The sequence below is a fragment of the Pan paniscus genome, chromosome 5 (assembly GCF_029289425.2).
Source record: "Pan paniscus chromosome 5, NHGRI_mPanPan1-v2.0_pri, whole genome shotgun sequence".
NCBI lineage: Eukaryota > Metazoa > Chordata > Mammalia > Primates > Hominidae > Pan > Pan paniscus.
This window is the reverse complement of record NC_073254.2, coordinates 78706339-78729095: the sequence shown is the minus strand read 5'-3', so window position 1 is coordinate 78729095 and position 22757 is coordinate 78706339. Positions and strand designations below refer to the sequence as shown.

General features: G+C 38.3%; 1 protein-coding gene across 1 annotated transcript in view; it reads left to right on the top strand.

Moving 5' to 3' along the window:
- Nucleotides 1–22757, top strand: part of LOC100974207 (eyes shut homolog) — a 1877183-nt gene that overhangs the window by 1728076 nt on the left and 126350 nt on the right. Inside the window, exon 35 of the mRNA XM_063605324.1 lies at nt 18083–18255. Coding sequence (XP_063461394.1) covers nt 18083–18255 — 173 coding nt within the window. The remainder of the gene's footprint in view (nt 1–18082; nt 18256–22757) is intronic.

Sequence of the window (22757 nt, the reverse complement as noted above, 5' to 3'; positions counted from 1 at the left end):
CGATGTTACAGTTTTGCCTGTGGCAAATGGTGTATCCCTGAAAAAAAAATCTGTATGAAGCTATTTATTGGAGACTTGAGTGACAACTTTTGTAATAAGACAAAGTATCCCTTAAATAGTCTGTTTTATATATTATGCTCTTCATAGCTTGAAGTTTCCTGAAGGAATTGGGACAGTCAGTAAAGATACTTTTGGTAATAAATGACTCCTGAACAACTTCAAGATTAGCTACTTCCTTTTTGTTCTTTTCATAAAGAGATAACTTGATTTTAGATATTAGAGGTTGAAAGTAGCTGCAGGTTTTTTCAATTAAAAGTTCTAGTGTGTCTCTTCTTTTTAATGCAAAAGGCTAAATCAGTCTCAGGAAAATGCTGACACAGTATTAAGATAAATCATGTCCTGTCTTTAAAAATCCTATAGAATAGTCAACTTGTCTAAGTCTCAAGGATAACAATAGCTTCCTATATGTGATTAAGCTAGCAAACAATTCCTTGTCGCTTGACCTGCATTTTTTTCTTGTTTCTATTTTACTTTAATTAGATTGAAAACAACTAATATAAACCAAGATTTTCTAACCCATGTTACACTTTAATGTATATAAAATATATGCCAAATATTTGACCCTATTCTATAAGTAATGGAAATAACATTTTCAGGCTAAAGGTTAATATTTTGCATATTTGTGCCATGGGGAGGTGGGGAAAAGGATTAACCTTAAGTGAAATAAATTCAACTTAAGATTTAGTAAGTTCTGGAAAAAAACATATTTAAGTATGTGTATTCAGACATAATTTTAAGTTGCTTAGAACATTTTAATTCGGAACTGGAGTTTGCAATAACTCATAATTTATATATATTAGTTACCAAAGTATATTTTTACCAGGAAATAGTTCAGACCAATAAACAAAACTTCAAACGATTCTTACTGAATACAATAAAATAGAAGTTCCCTCTGGCATTCAGAGATCTGCTCCATGCCGTAACCTGTCTCAGAAGAGGTTTTTCTGAATCCAATAGGTAATCCCTTTCCAAACCAGTTCTATTTCTGTGCTATAGTGAGCCTAGCAGTTTTGGATTTGTTGAGTGAAGCAATTTAGGAATTGCTTCCTGCAGATGGAGATGCATTTTATAGTGAATCACTGGAGCTTTAAAAATAACAAACTGCTGGAAAAGAAGCTTAAAACGATCCCCCCAAATAGTGAAATCTTATCTAGCCCATCTGAAGGAGCAATTGAGGGGAAATAAACTAATGGAAACTATTGAAACAGCAGGGAAAGTTGGCTGTTCCTTTTATTCTTTTATCCATTTAATGTAAAATAAAATTGTCACATCTAATAGTGTGTCAAAAAAAAAGTGTTAACTAGGTATAAATGCCTTTTGAAACTGTCCTTTACCGTCTATAAGGTTATGGAACTAAGAAGCTTGCCTACAGCCAAAACACCTTTTGATGAGAAATGACCATTGTACATGGCTTTTAAAGAAATAGCACAGTCCATTTTAACATCATGTCAACTGATTCCAAGAGATTTAGTCTTTTCCAGTGCAAAGAAGTTGCAAACTAAATCTTTTAATTGAAAAAGCCTGGAGCCACTTTCAGCCTCTTGTATTTAAAACTGAAATTACCCCCTTCAGGATTAAAAAAGAAAAAGAAAGAGAAAGGGGGTAGGAAGAAGCACATTATTTCAAAGGCAGCAAAGCAGTGATTTATTATCAGTAGTTCCTTCTTCAGGAAAACTGTTTTCAGTTATCTGATCTTTGTGTCTCAGTCTCAACAACTTAACACAAAATATTGGCCCAAGCCTGAATTAGTCAGGTTTCCATAAAGGGACAGAATAGATAGATAGATAGATAGATAGATAGATAGATAGATAGATAGATAGATAGATAGATAGAGACAGACAGACAGACAGACAGACAGACAGAGATATAATGGGAAGTTTGTTAAGTTTTAACTTACATGATCACAAGGTCCCACAATAGGCTGTCTGCAAGCTTGAGGAGCAAGGAGAGGCAGTCCAAGTCTTAAAACTGAAGAACTTGGAGTCCGATGTTTGAGGGCAGGAAGCATCCAAGCACAGGAGAAAAATGTAGGCTGGAAGACTAGGCCATTTTTGCTGCCTGATTTATAATCGCTTGCAGCTGATTAGATTGTGCCCACCAGATTAAGGGTGGGTCTGTCTCCCCCAGCCCACTGACTCAAATGTTAATGTCCTTTGGCAACACCCTCACAGACACATGCAGGATTAATACCTTGCATCCTTCAATCCAATCAAGTTGACCCTCAGTATTAACCGTCACCATGCTCATGCCCTAAATACATGTAAATTTGAGCCCCAATAGAATGAGTTTCCAGATAATACAATAGTTAAAATAAAATCACAGCATTTCTACTTCAGAATTAGTTTAAGATGGAAACTCTATATTTAACACGTTCAGTACAACAATAACCTAAGGAAAAAATGTTATGACTTCAAATAGAAGGTGACCATACCCCTGGTTTAGCTGGGATAGTCCCTGTTTACTCCTGTTATCCTGGCATCCTGTCCAGTTAGGCACTCACCCCAGATGCTTCATTTTATAATGAATCATCATCATCATCATCATCATCATCATCAACAACAACAACAGTTGTATGAAAATGAGCTGAAATACTTTCTACTCAGTCAGCTTTCCTTCATGGACATAGTTTTCATCTTCACAACTATTCCCAAGAAGCTAACCAAACTGTCCCCAGGATGAACAGATATTTCATAGCTATTTCATGCATGGTAATTGCATTTATAAGAGAAAGAGTATATATGCATTTAAGCCTAAAAATAATTCTGCCACACCATGTCCCCACACACATGGGGATCTTTCTATTTAGATAAGTACAATGGATAAAAACTTTCAGTGCAAACTTTACTGTTTTGTTGATATGTAAGTAGCTGCTCTAGTACTTTGAATTTGTAAGGTATTTGAGTCAAAGTTTATTTTTCTTCAGTAGCCTCTCCCTCTCTCCACCAACCAGCATTGTAATCCAGAGGTTTTCTTAATTATAATAAAAGTCTAATTATGTTTATGTTATTTTTAAAATAAGTTATATTGATAACTTATTCCTACACTACTGAAAATAGTTACTAGCATGTCCATGGATACATCAAATAATATGTGCCTAAAAATGAACTCATTATATTCTCCCTCGACTTTCTAAATTTATATATTCTTCAGTTTCAAGAATGGCACCAAAATCTACTCAGCTAGACAAACCAGAAACCATTCATCAAGTTAGATATTTTTCTCCCAGAAATAGGGGGAGGTACCCAGGTGGCCAAATAGGAACAGCTCCAGTCTACAGCTCCCAGCGTGAGTGACAGAGAAGACAGGTGATTTCTGCAATTGCACCTGAAGTACCGGGTTCATCTCACTGGGGTTTGTCGCACACTGGGTACAGCCCATGAGCAGGGCAGGGCATCGTCTCACCCAGGAAGCATAAGGAGTCGGGGAATTCCTTTTCCTAGCCAAGGGAGGCCATGACAGACAGTACCTGGAAAATCAGGACACTCCCACCCTAATACTGCGCTTTTCCAATGGTCTTAGCAAATGGCATACTAGGAGATTATATCCCGCGCCTGGCTCGGAGGGTCCCACACCCATGGAGCCTCACTCACGGCTAGCACAGCAGTCTGAGATTGAACTACGAGGTGACAGCAAGGCTGGGGGAGGGGCATCTGCCATGGCGGAGGCTTGAGTAGGTAAACAAAGCAGCCAGGAAGCTCGAAGTGGGTGGAGCCCTCCACAGCTCAAGGAGGCCTGCCTGCTTCTGTAGACTCTGCCTCTGCGGGCAGGGCATTGCTGAACAAAAGGCAGCAGAAACTTCTACAGACTTAAACGTCCCTATCTGACAGCTTTGAAGAGAGTAGTGGTTCTCCCAGCATGGAGTTTGAGATCTGAGAATGGACAGACTGCCTCCTCAAGTGGGTCCCTGACCTCCGAGTAGCCTAACAGGAAGACACCTCCCAGTAAGGGCCGACTGACACCTCATACAGCCAGGTGCCCCTCTGAGACAAAGCTTCCAGATGAAGGATCAGGCAGCAACATCTGCTGTTCTACAATATTTGCTGTTCTGCAGCCTCCGCTGGTGATACCCAGGAAAACAGGGTCTGGAGTGGACCTACAGGAAACTCCAACAGACCTGCAGCTGAGGGTCCTGACTGTTAGAAGGAAAACTAACAAACAGAAAGGACATCCGCACCAAAACCCCATCTGTACACACCAAAACCCCATCTGTACATCACCATCATCAAAGACCAAAGGTAGATAAAACCACAAAGATGGGGAGAAACCAGAGCAGAAAAGCTGAAAATTCTAAAAATCGGAGTGCCTCTTCTCCTCCAAAGGAACACAGCTCCTCACCAGCAATAGAACAAGGCTGGATGGAGAATTATTTTGACGAGTTGAGAGAAGAAGGCTTCAGATGATCGGTAATAACAAACTTCTCCAAGCTAAAGGAGAATGTTCAAACCCATTGCAAAGAAGCTAAAAACCTTCAAAAAGGTTAGATGAATGGCTAACTAGAATAAACAGTGTAGAGAAGATCTTCATTGACCTGATGGAGCTGAAAACCATGGCATGAGAACTACGTCATGCATGCACAAGCTTCAGTAGCTGATTTGATCAAGTGGAAGAAAGGGTAACAGCGATTGAAGATCAAATGAATGAAATGAAGCAAGAAGAGAAGTTTAAGAAAAAAGAGTAAAAAGAAACGAACAAAGCCTCCAAGAAATATGGGACTATGTGAAAAAAACAAATCTACGTCTGATTGGTGTACCTGAAAGTGATGGGAAGAATGGAACCAAGTTGGAAAACACTCTCAGGATATTATCCAGGAGAACTTCCCCAACCTAGCAAGGCAGCCCAACAGTCAAATTCAGGAAATACAGAGAACGCCACAAAGAAACTCCTTGAGAAGTGCAACTCCAAGACATGTAATTGTCAGATTCACCAAAGTTGAAATGAAGGAAAAAAACATTAAGGGCGGCCAGAGAGAAAGGTCGGGTTACCCACAAAGGGAAGCCCATCAGACTAACAGCAGATCACTCAGCAGAAACTCTACAAGCCAGGAGAGAGTGGGGGCCAATATTCAACATTCTTAAAGAAAAGAATTTTCAACCCAGAATTTCATATCCAGCCAAACTAAGCTTCATAAGTGAAGGAGAAATAAAATCCTTCAGAGACAAACAAATGCTGAGAGATTTTTGTCACCACCAGGCCTGCCTTACAAGAGCTCCTGAAGGAAGCACTAAACATGGAAAGGAAAAACCAGTACCAGCCACTGCAAAAACATGCCAAATTGTAAAGACCATTGATGCTAGGAAGAAACTGCATCAACTAATGAGCAAAATAACCAGCTAAAATCATAATGACAGGATCAAATTCATACATAACAATATTAACCTTAAATGTAAATGGGCTAAATGCTCCAATTAAAAGACACAGACTGGCAAATTGGATAAAGAGTCAAGACCCACCAGTGTGCTGTATTCAGGAGACCCATCTCACATGCAGAGACACACATAGGCTCAAAATAATGGGATGAAGGAAGATCTACCAAGCAAATGGAAAACAAAAAAAAGCAGGGGTTGCAATTCTAGTCTCTGATAAACAAGACTTTAAATCAACAAAGATCAAAAGAGACAAAGAAGGCCATTATATAATGGTAAAGGGATCAATTCAACAGGAAAAGCTAACTATCCTAAATATATGCACCCAATACAGGAGCACCCAGATTCATAAAGCAAGCCCTTAGACACCTAAAGAGACTTAGACTCCCACACCATAATAATGGGAGACTTTAACACCCCACTGTCAATATTAGACAGATCCATGAGACAGAAAGTTAACAAGGATATCCAGGAATTGAACTCAGCTCTGCATCAAGAGGACCTAATAGACATTTACAGAACTCTCAACCCCAAATCAACAGAATATACATTCTTCTCAGCACCACATCGCACTTATTCCAAAACTGACCACATAGTTGGAAGTAAAGCACTCCTCAGCAAATGTAAAAGAACAGAAAGTATAACAAACTGTCTCTCAGACCACAGTGCAATCAAACCAGAACACAGGATTAAGAAACTCACTCAAAACCGCTCAACTACATGGAAACTGAACAACCTGCTCCTGAATGACTACTGGGTACATAACAAAATGAAGGCAGAAATAAAGATGTTCTTTGAAACCAACGAGAACAAAGACACAACATTCCAGAATCTCTGGGACACATTTAAAGCAGTATGTAGAGGGAAATTTATAGCACTAAATGCCCACAAGAGAAAGCAGGAAAGATCTAAAATTGACACCCTAACAACACAATTAAAAGAACTAGAGAAGTAAGAGCAAACGCATTCAAAAGCTAGCAGAAGGCAAGAAATAACTAAGATCAGAGCAGAACTGAAGGAGATAGAGACACAAAAAACTCCTCAAAAACATCAATGAATCCAGGAGCTCATTTTTTGAAAAGATCAACAAAATTGATAGACTGCTAGCAAGACTAACAAAGAAGAAAAGAGAGAAGAATCAAATAGACACAATAAAAAATGATAAAAGGGATATCACCACCGATCCCATGGAAATACACACTACCATCAGAGAATACTATAAACACATCTATGCAAATAAACTAGAAAATCTAGAAGAAATGGATAAATTCCTTGACACATACACCCTCCCAATACTAAACCAGGAAGACGTTGAATCCCTGAATAGACCAATAACAGGCTCTGAAATTGAGGCAATAATTAATAGCCTACCAAGCAAAAAAAGTCCAGGACCAGACGGAATCACAATGGAATTCTACCAGAGGTACAAGGAGGAGCTGGTACCATTCCTTTGAAATTACTCCAATCAATAGAAAAAGAGGGAATCCTCCATAACTCATTTTGTGAGGCCAACATTATCCTGATACCATGCCTGGCCGAGACACAACAAAAAAAGAGAATTTTAGACCAATGTCCCTGATGAACATCAATGCAAAAATCCTCAATAAAATACTGGCATACCAAATCCAGCAGCACATCAAAAAGCTTATCGACCATGATCAAGTTGGCTTCATCCCTGGGATGCAAGCCTGGTTCAACATAAGCAAATCAATAAATGGAATCCATCATATAAACAGAACCAAAGACAAAAACCACATGATTATCTCAATAGATGCAGAAAAGGGCTTTGATAAAATTCAGCAGGTCTTCATGCTAAAAACTCTCAATAAACTAGGTATTGATGGGACATATCTCAAAATAATAAGAGCTATTTATGACAAACCCACAGCCAATATCATACTGAATGGGCAAAAACTGGAAGCATTCCCTTTGAAAACTGGCACAAGACAGGGATGCCCTCTCTCATCACTCCTATTCAACATAGTGTTGGAAGTTCTGGCCAGGGCAATCAGGCAGGAGAAAGAAATAAAGAGTATTCAATTAGGAAAAGAGGAAATAAAATTGTCCCCATTTGCAGATGACATGATTGCATATTTAGAAAACTCCATCATCTCAGCCCACAATCTCCTTAGGCTGATAAGCAACTTCAGTAAAGTCTCAGGATACAAAATCGATGTCCAAAAATCACAGGCATTCCTATATACCAATAACAGACAAACAGAGAGCCAAATCATGAGTGAACTCCCATTCACAATTGCTTCAAAGAGAATAAAATATCTAGGAATCCAACTTACAAAGGATGTGAAGGACCTCTTCAAGGAGAACTACAAACCACTGCTCAATGGAAGAACATTCCATGCTCATGGATAGGAAGAATCAATATCGGGAAAATGGCCATACTGCCCAAGGTAATCTATAGATTCAATGACATCCCCATCAAACTACCAATGACTTTCTTCATAGAATTGGAAAAAAACTACTTTAAAGTTTATATGGAACCAAAAAAGAGCCCACATTGCCAAGACAATCCTAAGCCAAAAGAACAAAGCTGTTGGCATCACGCTACCTGACTTCAAACGGTACTACAAGGCTACAGTAACCAAAACAGCATGGTACTGGTACCAAAACAGAGATATAGACCAATGGAAGAGAACAGAGCCCTCAGAAATAACAGCACGCATCTACAACCATCTGATCTTTGACAAATCTGGCAAAAACAAGAAATGGGGAAAGGATTCCCTATTTAACAAATGGTGCTCGGAAAACTGGCTAGCCATATGTAGAAAGCTGAAATTGGATTCCTTCCTTACACCTTATACAAAAATTAATTCAAGATGGATTAAAGACTTAAATGTTAGGTCTAAAACCATAAAAACTGTAGAAGAAAACCTAGGCAATACCATTCAGGACATAGGCATGGGCAAGGACTTCATGACTAAAACATCAAAAGCAATGGCAACAGAAGCCAAAATTGACAAATGGGATCTAATTAAACTAAAGAGCTTCTGCACAGCAAAAGAAACCACCATCAGAGTGAACAGGCACCCTACAGAATGGGAGGAAAATTTTACAATCTACCCAAATGACAAAGGGCTAATATCCAGAATCTACAAAGAACTTAAACAAATTTACAAGAAAAAATAAAAAAACCCCATCAAAAAGTGAGCAAAGGATATGAACAGACACTTCTCAAAAGAAGACATTTATGCAGCCAATAGACACATGAAAAAAATGCTCATCATCACTGGCCATCAGAGAAATGCAAATCAAAACCACCATGAGATACCATCTCATACCAGTTAGAATGGCAATCATTAAAAAGTCAGGAAACAACAGGTGCTGGAGAGGATGTGGAGAAATAGGAATACTTTTACACTGTTGGTGGGACTGTAAACTAGTTCAACCATTGTGGAAGACAGTGTGGTGATTCCTCAAGGATCTAGAACTAGAAATACCATTTGACCCAGCGATCCCATTACTGGGCATATACCCAAAGGAATATAAATCACGCTACTATAAAGACACATGCACACGTATGTTTATTTCAGCACTATTCACAATAGCAAAGACTTGGAACCAACCCAAATGTCCATCAATGATAGACTGGATTAAGAAAATGTGTCACATATATACCATGGAATACTATGCAGCCATAAAAAAGGATGAGTTCATGTCCTTTGTAGGGACATGGATGAAGCTGGAAATCATCATTCTCAGCAAACTATCACAAGAACAGAAAACCAAACATCTCATGTTCTCACTCATAGGTGGGAATTAAACAATAAGAACACTTGGACACAGTGTGGGCAACATCACACACCGTGGCCTGTCATGGGGTGTAGGGAGGGATAGCATTAGGAGATATACCTAATGTAAATGTCGAGTTAATGGGTGCAGCACACCAACATGGCACATGCATACATATGTAACAAACCTTCACGTGTGCACATGTACCCTAGAATTTAAAGTATAATAAAAAAATAAAAAACAAAAAAAGATATTTTTCTCCCTGAGCATCTCTCAAATTATTTCTCTCCATGCCCACTTCCACTAAGCTTATCTACACTTCTGCTTGGATTTCTGTGTATAACTCAGGGTTTGGTCAAGAGACAGAGCCACACAGTAATTTAGGAAAGTTTAATATGAAGATTTATTATCCAGTAACATGCGATTAATTTTTAAGATGCAAAGAGTACATTAAATATTTTAGGTGGGCCAGCCATGGTGGCTCACGCCTGTAATCCCAGCACTTTGGGAGGCCAAGGCAGGCAGATCACCTGAGGTCAGGAGTTGAGACCATCCTGGCCAACATGGCAAAACACCATCCCTACTAAAAATACAAAAATTAGCCAGGCATGGTGGCATGTGCCTGTAATCCCAGCTACTTGAGAGGCTGAAGTAGGAGAATTGCTTGAACCCAGAAGGTGGAGGCTGCAGTGAACCGAATTCGCACCACTGCACTCCAGCCTGGGTGACAAGAGCGAGACTAGGTCTAAAAAAAAAAAAAAAAAAAAAAACCATATTTAGGTATAGTGGATGTAGGAGCCATTCCTACCTCTAGGGCTGAGAAACAGTGCTCCAAAGAACAAATCAGAAGACACACATATACACTCACACACATACACACACACACACACGCACACTTACACACACATACATACACACTTGTGCACACACACACACACCACCTGGTATGCAGAGCACGATGGAGAGTGTGGCCACTGAGTGACAGAAAAGTTCACTGTGATACCCCAGTCCAAGACTGGGAAAGAAGAAGCCGTATACTGGGGCGCTGCTGAAATGCACTGGGAAGCTACCCTCTGGGACTCTAGGGAGCTCACTGAGAAGCCACCACAAAGATGCTGCTGAACTTGCTAGAATTCCTGCCCACTGGGGCGTCTATGAAACTGTTTCAAGCCACTCACTATAAGGTCCAGGAAAACTTACTAGAAAGCCACACTTGAAGGTGCTGCTGAACTTGCTAAGAATTTGCCCACTGGGACACCTAGAAGCTGGAAAGTTGGGTGGGTCATGGGCTGTCTCCTAGTGGTAATTCTCCAGGGGAGGTGCTGTGGAACTTGCTGGGGGTGAGCAGCACTGAGTTTCCTGCGCGTGCCTCCAGCAGGAGTAAGAAGACAGGAAAGAACGGCAGAGCTAGGAAGAGAACCTCTTCTTCCTTCAGTGTCCCAAGTGCCCTCTACTGACAAAGCTTAACATCCCCCCAGTTGGCAAAGGGAATGTGTTTACAGGGTCCAGCTCCAGCATCACAAGGAAGGATTATAAAGGGTAGATTTGGAACTAACAAACAACACATTCTTTTTTTTTCTTTCTTTTTGAGATGGAGTCTCACTGTGTTGCCCAGGCTGGAGTGCAGTGGCATGATCTCGGCTCACTGAAATCTCCACCTCCTGGGTTCCAGTGATTCTCCCACCTCAGCCTCCTGAGTAGCTGGAATTACAGGCATGTGCCACCACACCCAGCTAATTGTTTGTATTTTTAGTAGAGATGGGGTTTCACCATGTTGGCCAGGATGGGATTGAACTCCTGACCTCAAGTGATCCGCCCACCTCGGCCTCCCAAAGTGCTGAGATTATAGGCATGAGTCACCACGCCCAGCAGATGATAAATTAATAACGGGGAAAACTCTGTCCCTGGTTTTACTGTTCTCCAGACATTTTCCCCAGAATAATAATTCTAAAACATAATATAATTCAATCCCTCATCAAAAACGTTTCAATGTCTATTGCCAATAAGTTAAAGTGAAAATTCTTAAAAGGACCAAGGCCGCTTCTTGTATCTCAGCTCAGATCTACTTATACTCTATGCTTCAAATATATTGATAGGATTAAATTAAGTGAAATTCTAGCATTGGAAAGAAATACTTGTTATTGGGAATTGGGGTAAGAGGAAAAAAGGATGGAGAATAAGTGCTGGAAGAGATAATGTGGAAGTCAAGAGAGGTGCTGAAGACTAAAATTTTATCTATAGAGTAGGAAGTGAAGTCACTTCCTCTGAGCAGAGATCACAGGACTGGGAAAGATCTGAACAACGATTGGGTAGAAGGAGAATTTGATATTTAATCAAATTTGATGAATTTTGATGAAGTGGTGAATTTTATATTGTCCCTTATAACTGTGCACCTAACTTCATCTCTAGGCTTCAGATTATAATCTAAATATACCACGGGGTTCAAGAGGTAGGCATTAAACATCTTGCCAGTTAGTAATCTCTGGTTTACATTGCTCAGTACACTGACTCTATATAAAGAGATGTGGGACAATTCCAAAAGTCACCTGCTTGCTCTAAGTGGCAGACACAAACTACTTTTAGAGCAAGCCTGCCAAATCAACATATTTAGAAGCAAGAACTCTTCTAAATTTCTTGCTTTTTTTCCAACTCAAAATTGGAGTGTAAAGATTTGACAAAAGAAAGGCTGTGGAATAAGTGAGAAACTGCAAAAAAAATTAAATTCTCATTGCAAATTCAACATAGGAATACCCATAAAGGATATTTTGGGTTCGTAAATGTATACCTTTCTAGAGAGTTGTTATCTACTATTCATTTGTAAGGAATAAATTTTCCACCCACAGCAATTTTGTAAATAATTCTTAATATCAGAAAAGAATAACCATCAACGTTGTGTGCTGTGTTTCTAACTTCCTGATAACTGGTGAATTCACCATGGTAACAGTTGAGTAGAAACTGTGTGTATGTGAACATTACTGAGGTCAGGGGAATGGGTGAAACGGCACTTTGTTGGCTTAAATATTTTAAGATAATTTTTTATGTCTTTTTAGTGGAAGTTAAAATAACATTTTAAAAGCTTATACCAACTCTTCTGGCCTTAAATAGCTTCAAAATAGGCACATTATCTTTACAGGAAATTACCTGAGAGCTCCAGAGCTTCATAAGCACTGCATTTACAGATTCTGTTATATTGAATCCTGCCCAGATTGCCCTTACCATGCAGGGGGCTGGAGACTGGCTAATTTTACAGTGAGCACAGAGTGAGAAAAATTTATTATGAAATTGTAGTTTGGGCACAGAGTATAATTCTAAGATCCTGAGATTTTTTTTATGGGGGGGGGGTAATTCTAGACACTGAAATGATACATTCATTTGACAAACAATTATTAATGCATTATTTTATTTTTTCACCCACAATACCCTACACCTTATCCTTCTTTCCCAACCCACTTCTCTTTGTACCAGATTTCATCATATTTCTCTTATTCCACCATTAACTGATTCAGACACAACTAATTACATGTTTCATTTATTCTTACCTCCTTTTCCTAATATATAATGAGCAGCTGATCAATGCCAAGTACTGTGCTGGGCACATTCTCACACATATCTCATTTAATGTATTTAGATAATGGCCATGTTTACTATGTTAGCTCCCCTTTTGGGCTTCATGTTCTCCAAGTCTGCTCCCTTGGAAGCAAAACTTTAATTTCATTTCATAAGAACTAGAGGGTCACAAGGCCAGAGATATGGAAAAGATATCTCTTTCTGGAAAGGAGATCCTGATGCACTTGCTGGGGAAGAAATTTTGGTCATTTTTCTTTACCAATGAAGTTTATTTTTTTGTAAAGTGAACCATGCCTGTCAGAGAGAGAAAGAAAGAAGGAAGAGGAAAGAGAGAAGGCGAGAGATTATACCATATATTCCATTTTTCTTTGCAAAATGCCTACAAGATTAAATTGGACAGATACTAGAACAAGAAAAAAAGTGTTTTTAATTGTTTATGGATTTTCCATTTTATGTATTATTTATTCCTATGTCATTCTATGACTTTTATTTGCTCTTATCCTTTCTTATCTTGTTCCCGCCTTTAGAAAAAGGGTTTTAGAAAAAACCCTTTCATATAAAGAAAAAAGTTTCTATAGCAGAGGACATTTTCCCTGAGCTCTCTGTTCATGGGTATATTATATAGACTATGTTTCTCCAAGTTCACTTTCTAGGCCACCACAAAGTAATTTTGGTTTTGCATTTTTTTCCCATTATTTTCATGCTTGGCTACTTTTAAAAAGTTATAAATGAAAAATGACACACGTAGTGGTGTGCCTTACAGCACAAAATAACATCCATTTAGGCAGTTCTGTCCTAGAAACAGACAAAGAAAAATCTATCTACAGTACTAGAGCCAGAGTCTCCACACACAGCTAACAACTCATTTGACAGAAATTCCAATTTTTTAAGGAAGATTCTTGCAGGGGAGAGGGGAAGTATTCTTTGTAATTAGCAGGCTCTTATCATGGTGTTGTGAAATTCATGAAAAAGATGGAAAGTTCTACTTAAACCACAGCTACTTGGGATCTCATTTGCATACCTCCTAAAGCCTGGGCTGTGGTGCTATCAGAGACGATACATAGAGATGGGTTATTTCCGCCAGTAGCAATTTTATTTTTCAGAACTATCTGGAGACATTATTCATAAGGATTCATTTCTGCACTCTTTCCTGCTGAGAACCTCCCTCTCTTGACACTGTGGGTGGCCAACTTTGAAATCGGCTAATGATCCGTTAGATACAAAGACTGCAAGAAGAGTTATTTATTTTTTTAAGTTAATACATGCAGGAGTCCTTTTAGTTCTAGAAGATTTTTGGCATCTGGCTGTGTTATATAAGTAGTGGGCACCCTTTTCAAGCCAGCTTCTTTGATTTTTTTTTAATCAGCTAAATTTTTCTAAAGGTAACTTTTAATACTCATAGAAATGACAGTTAATATTCTTACCGTATTGTAGACTTGTAATCAAATATCCTGTAGCAGTTACAATTCCAAAATATATAGTTGTTGGCATATGCTTAGATAGGTGGTATTTTTTCAACTAAGCTTTAAAATGACTGAGTGAATTTTTTCCTCTTTTATGTTGAAGTTAAACATAATGCACATGCAGTAGACTGTATATGGCACTCCTAAAATGAAAACCTTCTCATCTTTGTACTTTGATGGATATATGTGTTTTCAGATATATGTTGGTCAAAAGTCAAAACATAGCCCAAAAACAGAAATAAAATTATAATATCCTGTAAGGACACAATAATAACTAATGCCCATCAAGCTTTCACTCTGGAGAGAATATTTGTCTCAGAGGGATGGGTTTAAGTAAAAGTAGGCTATGCAAAAGAGTCTCCTAATGACATTTTTTAAAGGCAGACTCTTGAGCCTTACTTTAGACATTCTAAATCAGAATCTCAGAGGGCAAGAGGAGCATGGAAATCTGCATTTAGCAAACGCATTCAGGAGAGTCCCTGGTAGTCCTTTGGTGCCAGTTCACAGACCAGCTTTTAGTAACTACTGTCATCTGAATCCACATATTACAGAGCTAAGGCCTTAAAAATACTTGATACTTTCTCTATTGCTTTGTCACATACTAGGTATCTTACAGAGATTTGTTCATGCCTTTATGATGTCTCCTACAAAGAATGCAAAAGCGAGTCTTATTCACCACTTGGCACATGGCTCCATCCATGATGTAGGTGCACAACAAACTTTGGATGGCAGCAATTGCCAAAATAAATATGGTCCTCTGGTGTATAGGTAAAAACTTCACCATAATCTGGATTATTTTGCAGACCTACTTTTAATTCAGAAAAATCTCCTGACTTGCTTACAGGAGAATTTCCAAAAAAAGGTTTCTATGTGGTTTACAGGTCTTGTGAAGGATAAAATTTTTAAAAATTTAGGGATGAAAAGATATATTCCATGAAAAAAATATATTTCATATAAATATATTCTCTCAAAGCTAATTATAATAAGCAGTGACGAATTCATAGCAATAATGTAATATTTAAAGTAAACTGAGCAAAAGAGGGTGACACTGTTTTGAAAACTATTTCCAAAAGTCAACTGTCTTACATAAGATCCATCAGTCTTAGAGCATTCCCTTTCTGGGTCAACACTGCCTTTTGCTACAAGATGTAGAGAGACATCAAAGTAGGTCAAGTGGCAGAGAAAACAGCAGGCTTGGTAGCTTTTGAAGAAGTTGTGATTTAATAACAGGATCTGACAAGATCTGGATAGGAGAAACCTTTGAGTCCAGGTATAACACAGACAATAGCAAAGATAGATTTAGAAAACAAAAACTACTGGTGAAATGTCTGACACTCCAAGAAGTCTTTTGGAACTTTGAGGTACAATTTGAAGTGCCATCATCTGGCAACATCTCAATTGAGTAAAGCTGACTCTTGCTAATGAGGTGCTAATGGGATATCAAGACAGGCCAGAAGACTCTGAACACTTGCCCTTGGTTAGATATGGTGAGTTTCCCTTTTCTTGGAGAGTTTTCTATAAAATTTCTAGTTCTCTCTCTACTCTAGTTGCCTGCTGACATACAGATGCACAGTTAGTCATCTCCGCATGAATTTACACAACCAACTTCTGACAACACCTGATGAAAGCAGAAAGAGGAAATGGGGCTTGATTTATCAATAGGACCTGATTAAAAATAGTGCTTTCCTTGGTTTTCACCATAAAATCATCTTTCCTGCATGCCAAATCTGTTTAGCCTTATATGATTAAAGCATTTAAATCAATCAATGCTTAGATTAGTTTGACTTTCACATATGAGGCATTCTCCTTGATCTGAAAAAGACTAATTTGGTCCTTCCAGAAGGCAGCTCTCAAGAATGCTACTTTCCTAGACTTTATCCCAGAATACAAATGCTTAATACTGACCTTTCAACTCCAAGTAAGGTCAGCGGAAGCAGTTATATCAGATTTATCCATTACCCCCAAACAACATTAAGTTTCTAACGTATACTTTAGGTCACACCAGAAATATTTCTGTTCCTGCTAGGTGGTCCGGCTGTGCTTTTATCGCTATTCTCAGGAAACAAGGAACAGCATTAGCTAAGCAGTCCTCAAAACTTTATTTCTCGGAAACAGAAAATCTTGCTCAGGATACTTTATAACCATCTTAGGGGCATCGATATATAATTTTTTCCCAATTCTGAAAACTTATGAGATTCCATATCTGTCTGCAATGTGTAGAATGCTATGCAGGTTGCCATGAAGGTTATAAAATGCATAAATTACTGATTACTTGCAGGATAAGCCTTATGAGTTGGCAAAATCTGAAGGTCTCAAAGCCTTACAACCCCACCAAAGCCAGCTTTATCTGCTATCTGATACATAAACTTTCATAGTGTTTCACAACATTATCATGGAGAATATTAAAATATGAATATTTTTAGAAAAGGAAACACCTTCATATTTCTAAGTCAGGTCTCATTATGATGAAAAAAATGGTTCTTTCCTACACACAAATTTTGGAGTAAGGGGATTCAAAGACATGAGGAAGGTATTGAGAAACCATACAGATAGCTGGGGAAAAATTCATGGTATGGGTAAGATCTACAACTAGACTGGGAGGCTGTGTCATAAAAACATAAAAATATGTTAGTTTCCCAATTATCAGGGCTGATCCTGGCACCTATGCTTAAGAGCTAACAGTCGCATTGAGAAGATAAGATGTAAACTCCTAAGATCTGTATATGGCAAGGTGTATGAACTAATGTAATAAGAGAGCAAAAAAAAAAAAAAAAAGAAAAGATTAAATGGAATTCTTTAACTTCAAGTGACAAAATCCCAAATCAAACTGGCTTTAAAAATGTAAAAGCAGTGGAATATATTGTCTCACATAACTACAGAGTACTGGCTAGATCTGGTACCCAGATAATCAATAATCTATATTTCTCTGTCACTTATATTTACGTTGCTAAGTATTAGCTATTTATTCTCAGCTAGGCTCTTCCCTCTGGACAGGCACATGCCACCATCAATTACCAGTGTAGCAACACCAGCAGATAAAAAGGGTACTCTCTGGAGAGTTCTAGCAGAGGTTGGCCAGTTGGCCTAGCGTGTCATGTATCCACCCTGCACTACACACTATGATTGGCACCGAGTGGAGACTGTGTCTCCCAGACAACATGGGCTGAGAATGGTGGAGGGGTGGGTCTTGGAAAGGAAAACGAAAGCATCTCTTACTTTAAATGGGGCAATGGATGCAGAGAGGCAGAAATAACAAACTCCAAGTCACTTCTCCCTCTTGAGAATGCTTCCCTGGCAGGTAAGAGGAGTATTTTTCCTGAGCTCTGCTTTCATGCACACTCACAGCCTGGGGCCACCAAACCATATTTTAAGCTGAAGAGTTATATAGTCATTATAGCTCCCCACTGTGTCTTATTTTCAGAATTACTACAAATGCAGCTCTTGGAGGACATTGTCCTCAGTGTGGGGAAGCTTATCACCAGCTTAAAATTCTCCTCCGAGCTTTGAGTCTAAGATGTTTTTTGCTAATAGACGTTTGATGCACTTTATTAAGGCAGCACCACACATATTCAATGAAGCCCTGAAAAGGCACCCAGTGTGAAATAAAAGATGAGGCAAATCAAAAATAAAAATAGATGGCTTAAAATAGAATTCATGGCTTCAGATAATCTATAAAGCTGTTAATCTGCTTTCACTGGAAAGCATACAGCTACAAATATTCAAAAGTTGAAACAGAAAAAAGAGGGAGAAAAAAGTCACTTATTAGAAAAGATGCAATTATAATTTTATTTGCATATGTGTTCATGCATGTGTATATATGTGTATGTGTGTAGAAAATATCAGTTGTTTCCTAATGAATTTTTAAATTTTTTCCCTTCTCAGTGATAATGAAAATCTGTTTTGTGAGTGTCCAAGACTGTATTCAGGCAAGCTGTGCCAGTTTGCAAGTTGTGAAAACAACCCATGTGGAAATGGTGCCACCTGTGTTCCAAAATCCAGAACAGATATTGTCTGCCTCTGCCCATATGGGAGGTCTGGACCCCTCTGCACTGATGGTAAGAGCATTTGATTATTAAACATGGAGCACAGACAGAAAGAGGTGAAGAGGACAGAAATCACTCAGATGAATCAAGGATAGCACTTGACTGATCAAATACATCAAATCTTCTTCTGGGTTCTTTTCAAGTCAGTTGAGACAAGACCCATTAGTGAGACTGATCACCAAGCAGGTACTTCTCATACCCATCAAGTAATTAACAAAAGTGGTGGCTAGGTACAGTGGCTCACGCCTGTAATCCCAGCACTTTGGGACGCCGAGGCGGGTGGATCACAAGGTCAGAAATTCGAGACCCACCTGACCAACATGGTGAAACCCCATCTCTACTAAAAATACAAAAATTAGCTGGGCATGGTGGCATGCGCCTATAATCCCAGCTACTCAGGAGGCTGAGGCTCGATAATCGCTTGAACCCAGGAGGGTGAGGTTGCAGTGAGCCGAAATTGCACCACTGCACTCCAGCCTGGGCAGCAGAGAGAGACTCCATCTCAAAAAAAAAAAAAAAAGAAAAGAAAAGAAAAGAAAAAAAAAGTGGTAATGAGTTTTCCCTGAGGTTAGAGTACAGAAAATCTCTGTATTGTAAAATTTCAAAGTCTAGCTAAGTATAAGAGAGTAACAAGAGGCATCAAGAGCAATATATAAAATCAAATTATTTCATGTCATTTTGGCAAACTGAGAGTACAATATTAACAAATCTATGCATCACAGCCCAGTTGCTTTACAAAACCCATGATGCAGTTATTACATATCAAGAAACTAAATCACAAACAATAGACATGTGTCTCTCTTTAGGAAAATTCAGTATGAGAAATCCTAAATTACAAAAAGCTGCAAGATGCTGTAATATAAGATTTTAAGAAAAAAATTGCCTAAGAATTTAATGTTAGCTGTGATATATATAAATGTGTGTAGATATTTTCAGAAATAATAAAAATTGGTATTAATAGTTAATCAACACAGGACTGGACTTGCTTTATCATTATTTTCACCATAAAAATAAAAAACATTTATTCCTTTGACACTTGTGATATTTGGCACCAAATTTTAGAATAAGGCTACCAAAGTGAACTCAGGGCCCTCTGCACCAGAATCACAAAATGAAGCAAATACATCCAGCCTGTGATGACATGAAAAAGCTGGGCACCACATCCTGATGTGGCAGGTATGAAAACTGAAACGAGAGTAAAAGAAGCATTTGTAACTAAAAGGTATTGAAGTTTTGGATACATGGGTCTTTGGAAGGAATTGAGACAATGAATTTGTGTGTATCTGAAAGACAGAATGACTTAAGAGGGGAAGAGTTAAGAAGTACCAAGAATTTCATTCTGTGTGTGGCAGGGTTATATTACAAGAAGTTAGCCAAGTCATTTTTATAAAAAGAGAAAACATTATAGACTGAATAGAATTGAAGTTGTGTCCTTTCCCATAAAAATCTCATGCTTCTCAGATGTAATCATTCTATTTAGATAAAAGCTATTGAAAAAATATAATTGGTTATAATAAATTTGATTACTAAGAGATGAATCATCAGTTTTGCTTCCTACTTGAAAATAATACTGACCATATAAAATAAGAAGTAAAGATTTAGAAGAATGTCTTTGTGTATTCACATATACACAAAAAATGATTGTTTACTCCCCTCTCCTGGTCTCATTAGGGTTTCAAAGATGCAAGGATGTATAGATTATTGAGACAGGAAAAATTGACATTATTAGGTTCTTTGCCTCAGTGTAAATTTTTTTTAAAAAAAAAAGATTCCTACATGCACCCATCCGGAAGAATTTCTCAAAATAATTATCCTATCCATTTATATTCCACAAAGTTGCCAGATCTAGTTTAGCAATGTAAAACTTGTCAAGAAAGATAAGACTTCTGACCTTACAGAGCTTACCTTCTAATTGAAAAGATAAAAAGAAAATATAAATGGCTCAAAACACAATACAAAATTTCTGAGAAGAATTATGAAGGAAATAAACAAGTAGTGATAGACAGTAACTGGGATGGAGGGCATTTTAACAGGTCACCAAGGCAAGAATCACTCTCAGAGGAGGAGATATTTGTACTGAGGCCTAAAGAATAAGGAGTATGGCCCATGAAAAGCAGGAAAAGGAACTATCCAGGTAGAAGGTTCGGAAATGGAAGACCCTGAGGAAAGATAGAAGCTGGGCTTTTTGGAGAATGAAAAGATACTACTGTAGCTGGTGCATAAGTGTCTTCATTCACTCCAGCTGCTGTAATGGAATACCATAGACTGGGTGACTTATAAACAACAGAAATATATTTCTCACTGATCCGGAGGCTGGAAAGTTCAAGATCAAAGCACCAGTGAACTTGGTTCTGGTGAGGACTACTTCCTGGCTCATAAACAGTAGTCTCACTGTGTCCTTACATGGAAGGGACTAACTAGCTCCCTGGAGTTTATTTTATAAGGGCACTAATCCCATTTATGAAACCTTTGCCCCATGATCTGATCACCTCTCAAAGACCCCATTTCCAAATACCATCACATTGGCAGTTAGCTTTTAACATGTGATTCTGGGGGGCACATAAACACTCAGTCTATAGCAATAGTGTACAAGAAGAAAAAATCTAATGTTAGCAGGGCCTAGATCATATAGGGCCTTGGGAACATGGAAAGATTTTTAACTTTTATTTCCAGATGCCTTAGGAAACCGTTGAAAGGCTTGAAAAGGGCTAGTGACTTTTGTGTATCTGTTTAAACTATTCTGATGGTATTATCTCTAACAGATTTTATAAGACTATTGGAGTGGTCCTGACAAAAGATAATTATGCCTAGGACAAGGGCAATGGCAGTGGGGATGTAGATAAGTGGACAAATTTTAAATCTCTTCTGGAGATATAATATTCAGAACTTGCTGGGAAGAGTGTGAAAAGGGTAGAACCAAGAACAACATCAAGTTTTCTTTGTCTGAACTATAGTGTAGATGGTGGTGCCATGAAAAAGAATAGGGGCATAACAGCTTCTTTTGTAGGAAACCATTTATTATATTGGGAGGTAAACAAGAGTTTTATTTTGTACAAATGAAGAAAAAGATGCCAGTTAGACATCCAAAGGGAGATGATATGTAGAAAATTGGATATATGATGCTGGTGCTCTGAAGCAAGATAAGGACTAAAGATATAATCCAGGGTAATCATTAAAATAAAGGTGGTGTTTAAAACCACAGAATTGTAGATTGTCTAAGGAGAAAATATAGAAGAGAAATATAAAGAAGAGAAAGTGTAGATAAAGAAAAGAAGATTTTAAAAGAGCAGATAAATCCTAGAGAAACCTTCCACAATGCCAATATTTAGATATCTGGTAGAGGAGAGAAAGTCATATTAAATGCCAGTACCATACCCTGACAAACACTCCTCTCATCTCTCAGCCCATAGATATTGCTCCTATTATGATGTGGCATTGTCTTAGTCTGGGACCTCCATAAAAACAGAACCTGGATAAGAATTGCATTCAGGTCGTTTACTTTGGAAATGATTCTGGGAAATAGGAGAGAAGATCTAGTGAGAATAAAATGGGGTAGGAGAGAAAGTCAGTGCAAAGGCGCACAGGGCATTGAACATCACTGTGGGCAACTTGTGCGTGATTTCACTCAGATCTTATGAGGAGCTATATAAAAAGTCTCACAATTGGCTGCCCAAGGGGCAAAAGAGAGAAATGTTTGACCATTGTCTCATGGTTTTTTTTGATTGAAGGTTTCCCTACAAGACATTAATATTCCCACACTTCTAGATTGCCATGCAAGACTGCTGAGAGTACAAGCTTTAGCAGGCATCTTAGGTGACAGCATCAGAAAAGCTGGAGGTTATAGAAAGAGAGCTTAACATATCAATATTCCATCACATATCAATATTCAATATTTTTGAGTCACAAAAAAATCCCCCTCGAGTGTTAGCTCCCTCCAGAAACCTTTTTTACATCAACAGGCATCAATACTTTCTATACCCCACCAACTAGTATGAGGTGATATCCCAAGCCATCTATTGGATCATTCACTGTTACTACTATGACCTCTAGAAGATTGTCTAGAATATACTTAATATATATTTATTTTATAGAGAAAGGCAAAAAGCAATCCAATAAGCCTAGCTGTTGTTCAATTACAACTACACTGTAGAAGAGGTACAGAATAACATCTGGGACTTTGCATTTTTGCTAATACCAGAGGATGAAAAATCAGCTAGTTTTATTTCATCAGCAATTGTGTCTACTACATAGCACTTTTCTTCCAAATTATGTCCATATCTACCATCTTAATATATTCTTTGGGGGACAATAGAAAATATAATTATCACATTTCCTACCTTGTTGATATTTCCACTGAGGAATTCATCCAGGCGTAATCGTGGCAGTGATGACCGGAGCCGAGACAAACAAACACTGCAGATGGGAAGTTTGCAGCTGCTTTCCTTTTTAAAGAGCTTTACTTTCCACATTTGTGCTCCTCATTCACACTACCTGTTGCCTCTCCTTATGCAAGA